The 8,201-nt window shown below is 41.6% G+C and overlaps 1 protein-coding gene across 1 annotated transcript in view; it reads left to right on the top strand.

Annotated features, from left to right (window-relative positions):
* Nucleotides 1-6,299, top strand: part of SNX18 (sorting nexin 18) — a 61,902-nt gene extending 55,603 nt beyond the window's left edge. Inside the window, exon 2 of the mRNA XM_064405089.1 lies at nucleotides 5,252-6,299. Within this exon, the coding sequence (XP_064261159.1) occupies nucleotides 5,252-5,376 (125 nt within the window). The 3' untranslated portion in view covers nucleotides 5,377-6,299. The remainder of the gene's footprint in view (nucleotides 1-5,251) is intronic.
* Nucleotides 6,300-8,201: the final 1,902 nt, after the last annotated feature.

An 8,201-nucleotide genomic window follows, 5' to 3' on the forward strand; every position in this document is an offset into this window, starting at 1 on the left:
TCATGGGGGACCCATGCTGCCCATTAGACCACATTGCTCAACTCCTCATCCTGACCTGGCCTGGTCACTGCAAGGGATGGGGCATCCACAACTTCTCTGGGTAACCCATTCCAGCGTCTCACTACCCTCACAGTAAAGAATTTATTCCTATATTTAGCCTAAATTTCCCCACTTTCAGTTTGTGTCCGTTACTCCATCGTCTATCCTCAAATGACCTAAATCCCAAGAAAGCACTCACCACATGGTGTTAAAAATGAACAGTCAGCTGGCTCAGGGAGCTGAGCAAATACATACATTTGCAGTGAAACTTTGCATTAGATGTACCCAGCCAGTAAAAATGCTCTGATAATTTCATTTGCAACAGGACACAGACACCCACAACAAGCACATACACAAAACTCATAACCAGAGCATCTGAAGAGCAACAAATGCCAAGGAAATAAAGAATTTGAAAAAAATTGTTATGAACCAGTAATGAAGGAGGTTTAGGAAATAGCAATAGGAAATGAAAAATAAAGATGAAGGGGTACAGTGAAAATGAAGAGCGTTTGCAAGAAGGAGAGCTGAAATCCTGCCTTTCCTGCAGGCCAGAGGACTTAGGTCATTGACTCCAGCTGAGCCAAGGAGTTCATTGAAGGAGCACTGTCAGGAGTCCAGGCAAGGCTTGATGTAAAACTGAAAGACTTAGTGTGTTAAAAGCCCCAAGGAGAGAAAACATATTTTAAGACAGAGCAAAGTTCAGCTGTGCTGAGATTTTTAGGACTAAGAATATAAAAAACTATTACTGACTTCATCTCTATAATCTGAGGACACACTAGAGGGAGCTGAGAAAGAAGATCCCTGGAGCCTTTTGTTTTCCTGGGAACAACAGCCAACCATTGAGTGCTAACCTAGAATAAAGGGTTGGGAAAGGCTGTGATTTGTGTATTTCTGAAGAGCAAGTTGGTAGCTACGAAGGGGTGAACTGGGGGATTAGACCAAGAATAAAACTGTTGTGTGTTACTGGGAATAACACCACTGGCCCTAGTGAAGGGCTGGACTGCCACAAACAGCTCTGGCTAACGCACTTCATTTATGGATGACGAAGAGCACTGACACATTTTTGTGCAGGCACCAATCTGCAGAGGAAGGAGAGAAATTTCAGAAGGATTTTATACCAAGTAATAAATGTCTTTCACAGATTTACGAACAACAAAAATCAAACAAAATCACTGGAAAGCCTGGGTAACATGGCAGACTTTAAAAGTTTCTCATGCGAACATTTTATACCTTTTCCTTCAGTGTAATACATTATTTCTGCTGAATCTTTGACCTTTATTTTGCTAAGCCAGTTTTCTCAGAAAAGAGATGAGGATTTTTCACTATTTAGTAAATCAACCACCAAGGATTTTGAAAATATTTTGAAAGTATTTTTCCCTTCCCTTCCCTTCCCTTCCCTTCCCTTCCCTTCCCTTCCCTTCCCTTCCCTTCCCTTCCCTTCCCTTCCCTTCCCTTCCCTTCCCTTCCCTTCCCTTCCCTTCCCTTCCCTTCCCTTCCCTTCCCTTCCCTTCCCTTCCCTTCCCTTCCCTTCCCTTCCCTTCCCTTCCCTTCCCTTCCCTTCCCTTCCCTTCCCTTCCCTTCCCTGTTAGGGAGGAGAAAATAAAATTCTAATAATCTACTTGAATTGTGTGGAATATGATAATATCAGAAGGAAGTTAATCATTCATCATATTCCTACACTACTAAAAAGAGTCAAAACAAATAAAACGGTCAATGACTTACAACAAGATGCCAGTGAGAAATATGTTTGAGTAACTGGAAGATCTGATGAGAAAAAAAAAAACCACATGCAAATTATTACATTGATATAACAAGAAGATAGTAATTAAAATGACAGCAACAACAGAAAAACTACTCTATAATAAAATAAATTATTTACCAGCCATACACATTATGACTTTTGTTAGATTCACATACTGTTTGTGGTGTAATTTTTTTTACTTCAAAAATGTTATGACACATAACATGTCTTGTGCTACTTATCAGACAGATTACATATACTCTGACTCTTTTTGTAATTCTCATGTCAGATTTTTACAACAGATTATTTTCTACTCTATTGATCACAGTATCTCTGATGCATTATGGAAAATCAGTTCATTTTATGAAGTTACTGTGGTTTGGCTTAAAGTAAAAAAGTGGGGGGTTTATGACATCTATAAAACATTTTCCTTTCTGTTTGACATAAAGTTTTACTGGAAGTTGCACCGAAGGAAAAGTTTGCCAAACTAAGATAGGTGGCTGGCATATGATCTATACATAAATTGAGGCCGAAAGACTATTCTTCCTGTGAAAGGTGTAGCTCAAAGAAGAAATTTCAAGAGTTTCAGGAAATCTCAGAGCTTTATAAAGAACCTGCTATAAACCTTTTGACATCTGACATGACTAAAAATAGCGTTCCCTTTTCCGCCTGTACTCTAGCTTTGGTTCTTGGAGCCTCCCCTGTGCAGACTTTGTCGGAGCAGCCCACCAGACCTGTCTTGGTAGGCAGTAATGGGGGAATCCAAAAGCTACAGCCAGGCTAGGACTTGGGACAGACTTAACTGGAGCTGAGTTTGGGAGAAGGCCTAGGGGGAAAGGGAGATGAGTGGTGCAGCCTTACTTCTGGGGAGGGAGGGGCTGCACAATGACAGTCTGTATGATCCAGGAGCTAAAGGTCTGGGTTAAGTGAGAGTTAAACAAATTGTCTGAAAAATGCACACTGGACTCAGTTTGGGGCAGGGATAGGCACATTGGAGCATTGTTCATCTCACATCACAAACTTCTTTCTAGCTCTTGGAAGCAAGAGCTAGACAGCAATCTCAGAAAGAGGTTTTCTCTCATACTTCCAAGTATTACAATTTAAACACATTAGAATATTCAGAATATTACACTGTTATTGCAAACCCAATGTGCAAATATAATTACAGTAACACCAATATAGAACCAACGTGTCTCCAAAAGCACTAACAATTGTATATTAAAACAAGAGGCTTTTAAATCCAGCATGAGCAGTTGAAAACAAGTATCCCCTCCACTACTCCCCCTCTTCCCACGCATGGTGACAGTTCAATGCCCATTCTTTTTTCTTCCTGCTCTTTCTCTAACAACCTCCAGCCGTTTGCTGGCTTTCTAATAAACTGCAGGGAGCCTCTTCTGGGTCTTGAGGAAGCCTGCTTGTTCTGTGGATATCTCTCAGGCTTGGCACTGCCTTGCTGTGACCCAAAAAGGCCTTTACCACAGCCGCAGTGGATCCTGGGCTACCCACCTGAGCGTGCCCAGCTCTCAAAGCATGCTTTGCTTCCTCTTCATGATTTTATCTGAATCTATGAAGTATAGCTAAAACTGGGCAAACAGAGCAGGCAGGTGCCCTGCAGCTCAGCCACACCCTCTTAATGAAAGCTACCACATATTGCACACAAATAAAACCAGCTATGATATTTCATTTATACTGTTTATCCTGAAGTATCCAATATTCCAAGCCCCTAAAAAAATGATATGGCTGGAACCAAGCAACCCTGATAGCAAACTCAAACCAAGAAAAAATAAAGGTAACAACAACAAAAACAAAACAAAACAAAACAACAACAAAAAAAGCCATCCACTTACTACTCTGAGAATATTTCTAAAAGAAATGGTCAGATCATACCAAGTTCTTGGTCATAATCTTCAAAGAAGGATACTTACACAAGCATCCTGAGAATTAAATCATTATGGAAAAATTAAGGACTTAATAAAGACATTAGACCCATTATGACCTCTCTGATGTTCTGTCCCTGCTGTACAGGGTCCCTCCTTGTACTCCCCAGGATTCAACTGCACATTGATCTACTCAATCGAATTAAACACGTGTAAAAGCAGTGTTGCAGAGCCTGCATTTAGTCTGTATTTACATACAGCTCAGAAGCCTTTCCTTGTGCCTCCTGGCTGTTTGAGACTATGGGCCTGCGAGCAGCAGGACTAGTGCTGCAGGTTGATGGTTTGGGAAGGGCTTGTTGCAACCTCCCTGACCTAACCCAGGGCTCTGGCGCTACTTGGACCTTTCCATAAGTTGATTAAACCATCCAAAGGGATTTTTTCTTAAACTGGCAAACTACCTTAAACTATGTTTCAGGCATAAGTTGCTGACTAGCACTGGTTTTTATTCTCCCTCCATCTTAAATATCTTACTGTAAACCTTTTGAGTTTAGATATTGCATCAGCAGTGGGTGAATAGAGCAGCTCTTTGGCACTGGCAGGAGATCAGGATGAGGTCAGATTTGTACAGTAACTGACAGAATTTAGAAGATGATTTAACAGTGGCAACTGTATAACCACTGAGGGAGACTGACTGCATGCAGAGGCAGCTGTACCATAGGAGTCAGGACATTCATTTTCTTGCTTTTTGGCATACCCATGCTTCAGCTCTTTATGTACCACCACTTCTACAGCAGATCATTTGAGAACAAATGCTCCGACTGGAACAATCATGTGACTGATGCTGCCCCATTCAGGACTTAACTGAAAAATACTTTTTGCTGCAATACTTTCTACTGTAAGGGGTAATGTGAAATCTGACTTCAAATTGTCCTCTGCCCCGATACACACCATGAAAAGAACTCTACAGTTAAGGCCTTGTCTTTGTTTTTCTCTGGGTGGTACTGCTTTGGCTACTTTTTAGTGTCCAGCTCTAACTATACCATTCACAGTTTCACTGTGGGTCTGAGTCATTTGCATCCCCTACCTCTGCTGGCCCAACAGGCAAGCACACTGCTGACATTGCACTTTGTACTTCCTAGCAGCCTTGTGATTTCAGGTTTTGTTGTTTTTTTCCTTTTTCAGGAATTTTTTTTCAATAGTTTGGGATACTCCAATCCCTCCCAACCCCCAATTTCTCTAGGAGCCAAGGTGGGCACACTATCAGTAGGCATGTACAGGCCTCCAGACATTTTCAACCAAAGTCCTACCAGGGAATTGAGCCTTGAAGCTGGCAGTAGGCAGAAGAGTGTGACTCACTGTGAAAGGGCAGGAGCACGAGGGCAGTTTAAAATAGTTTGTTTCTCTCAAGACTGGCTCTTCCTTGAGACCAGCTGTGGTTTCAACCTGAAAAAGACATGTGAACAGATCTTGTTCAGTTTGGACTCTGTGTCTGCATGCTGCATGTTTATCTGCTACGTCCCTCTCTCCCAGCCTATTTGTTTTTCTGTCCTTTTCCTGGATCTTTCCTATTCTTCCATCCTCTGTTTCCTTTTAGGCCTATGCTGGGGCAATGGGATTGCCTGTATTCCTGGAGATGACACCCAGCTGCATCCCAAGCCTGTACTTGGGCAAGGTGAAAGCATGTCCTCCCTCTTATTCCAGAAAGGAATTATGCTGTGATCTCTCAGGTGAACCCATGGGGACTCCAGCAAGGACTGCAGGGTGTGCTGTATGGACCTAAGTCCTTGCTGGCCAAAATGTTTTCTGATTATAGAAGGAAGTGGCTTCTGTATGTATCACTGTGTGTTCTGAAATATTTTCCCACAGAGGCAGTGGTTGGTAGTTCAGCTTGAGTTAAATGTTAGATTTTCTGTCTAATGAATTGGATATAACTAAAAAAAAGACTCCACAGTAAACACGGTTGAGAAACAGTGCCTGAAAGTTTATTACTGTATTTATAGAGGTCAGTCAAGCATACACTGGTAAAATAATAACTGTTTGGTCTGTACATAATCTTCTTGTTCTGGATTACATCAGTGCTTGCCCACATGCAATTAAAGTACCTGACACACCAAGCTAAAATTCTGCCAAAGGCCTCTCCCAACTTTATTTTACCTGGTGTTTCACACTGATCTAACTACAAAATATTCAAACTGCCACACAATCAGGATGACTGCTTCCCATTCTGGCTGGGGTAAAATCAGTTCAGTCTGCAATACACTTGGCTGAAACCCAGAAAGGTTTTTAGGAAACTGCACTATAAACCACGGCATGGAGCTTAGCTTTCAGTGAAGAGCAGGGCTACGGCAAGGTGAAGGACTTCCGAGAAGCAGGGGATGTTAATCCATAGGTAGCTTCTCTCCTCTGGAGGCAGACAGTGACTGGTGACAGGCTAAAACCTGGGCAGAGGCTCGAGGTGGAGAGAGGTGTGGATGTGACAGCCTGGCCAGAGAGCGAGAAAACGGGATTGGTTTTCTCACGGTGGACTTGTGAGACTTTTTAGGGAGCTGTAGAGAAACTATGACAACTTGTTAGTATAAACAACCTGCAGGTGGTGTTTTCCTACTCTGTTTTTCTGTTGTTCTCAAGGACTGTTTGTGAGAAAGATGTTTTTGTTAATTAGCCAATCAAGTAGAATATGTTGAACCTATCTATAAAATAAGAGAATTGTCATATTAAAGCTGCTGTTGTGCAAACCAGCTTTCTGGTGAATTTGTGTCATTTCTTGCTCAACAGTGACAGAGAGGAAATAGTGCCTGGAGTTCTCAGTCAGTGTTACAGAGCACACCAAGCACAAAGCACTGTGGGTCTGGTGAGCTGAAACATCTGCCTCCCTGCATTGCTGTCCTGTGGCCAAGCATGCGAGGGCTGGACATGCTCCCCTCTCAGTGAAATACCCCGCTGCCTCCACTGTGGTCCTTTAAGCCTTCAGGAGCACGCATCAGGGCCTTTGACAGCTCAGTTTTCCTGAAAATCAAGAATGCTAATAGGAGGAGAAGGGAAGACTTTTTTTTTTCCCCTGTACCATCTGTTTCACGGCAAAAAGCACCCCTCTGATTATTTGTAGATCAAACAAGTGGGTTTATGACTCCCAATGATGTGTTGGTGTGTAGCAGTGCTCTGCTTATCCTTCCCTGGATTGGTCTTAGTTTCTGGCATCCTAAAACTTCTTGTTCCTACCTGCCTGGGCCTCCAGTGGGACTTGATCAAGTTCTTATAGTTTAATTTGTGAACAGGAAGAGGATCTCATGTGTAATGGAAGTTAAGTGTTGTAGGGCTTGGCTGAGTCAGGGCTAGCTCCAGAGTAAATCAGTGAGATCAGTTCTTCCAGAGTCAGTGAAAAAGTGAGAAGGCAGAGAAGAACCAGGCCCACACATTTATGGATCTTTTCCTTTTGGCTAAAGCTGTTAATGCCAGCAAAATCTGGTGTACTTCAGAAAAACAAAGCCACTATTTTTGACATTATTTAAGGGATAGCAGAAGCCGTGACAGGAGATCACAATTAAGCAATATCCTGTCTTGAAAGACACTGCATAAGAAGGCAGTCACAATATTGATCCTGGCTTTCTTTCAAAACTTTAAAAATGTGATAAATGCTGACATTATCAGTGTTGTTCTATGATGTGAAGGACAGAATAATTAAAAATGACCTTTACAGTCTTGTATTTTGAGCAAGTCATACTGTTGATCACATAAGCTTTCAAACATTTATGTTTTATTTATAAATAAGCCAAGCCTTTTCCAACTCACTTCCTGGTAAAAAGGCAGCATTCAAACCACAGAAATCCTTTGTGTCATGTGTACTGTTCATTATTCTGGGAAACTCTGAGAGATGCCTATTGTATACTGAATTCTTTGTTTTAAGCTTTCAGAGGTCCTCCTGGGATGATTCCCCACAAAGTTACTGTGGCTGTGTTTAACAAGCACTTGAAACCCAGAGCATGTACTTGTAGGAAAATGAGAATATGTAGCAGCATGTTAAGTACTATGGAAAATTGCAGCCTGACTCAACGCTGGGGGAAGAGAATTTCTGCCATTGCCAGCAGGAAACTTCTGGAGGTCTGAAATAATAAGAGGAATAATAGAAATCTTAGGAATGCACATACTTTTCCATTTCAGTATTGAGTACCTGTACATAGTTTCATTTTGCAGATTCTAGAGGTTTTGAAGTTATAGAAATATATGTCTATTTGAGAATTGCTGGCAATGAGTAGTCAAATACTGCTTGCTTTAGTGATACAAAATTCTGCCTGTTAAATTGCAAAGTTATTTTTGTGAATGCCAAACCAGCCAGCTTCAGAAAATACCATTTAACATCCATTGTGACATTAAATTTGTGTCCCTTAAGAATAAAAGGAAATACAGTGGTGTTTTCAAGAGGCTGAGTTTTATAGAGAGACCCACTGTGTGAAACACCCACAGCATCACAGTCCGTAAAAAAATCTGACCTTCATTTTAGCATTTGTTTAGCAATTAGCCTGGAATCACTGAGTCCTTCGTACATC

The sequence above is a fragment of the Passer domesticus genome, chromosome Z (genome assembly GCF_036417665.1).
Source record: "Passer domesticus isolate bPasDom1 chromosome Z, bPasDom1.hap1, whole genome shotgun sequence".
In the NCBI taxonomy this organism is placed as follows: Eukaryota; Metazoa; Chordata; class Aves; order Passeriformes; family Passeridae; genus Passer; species Passer domesticus.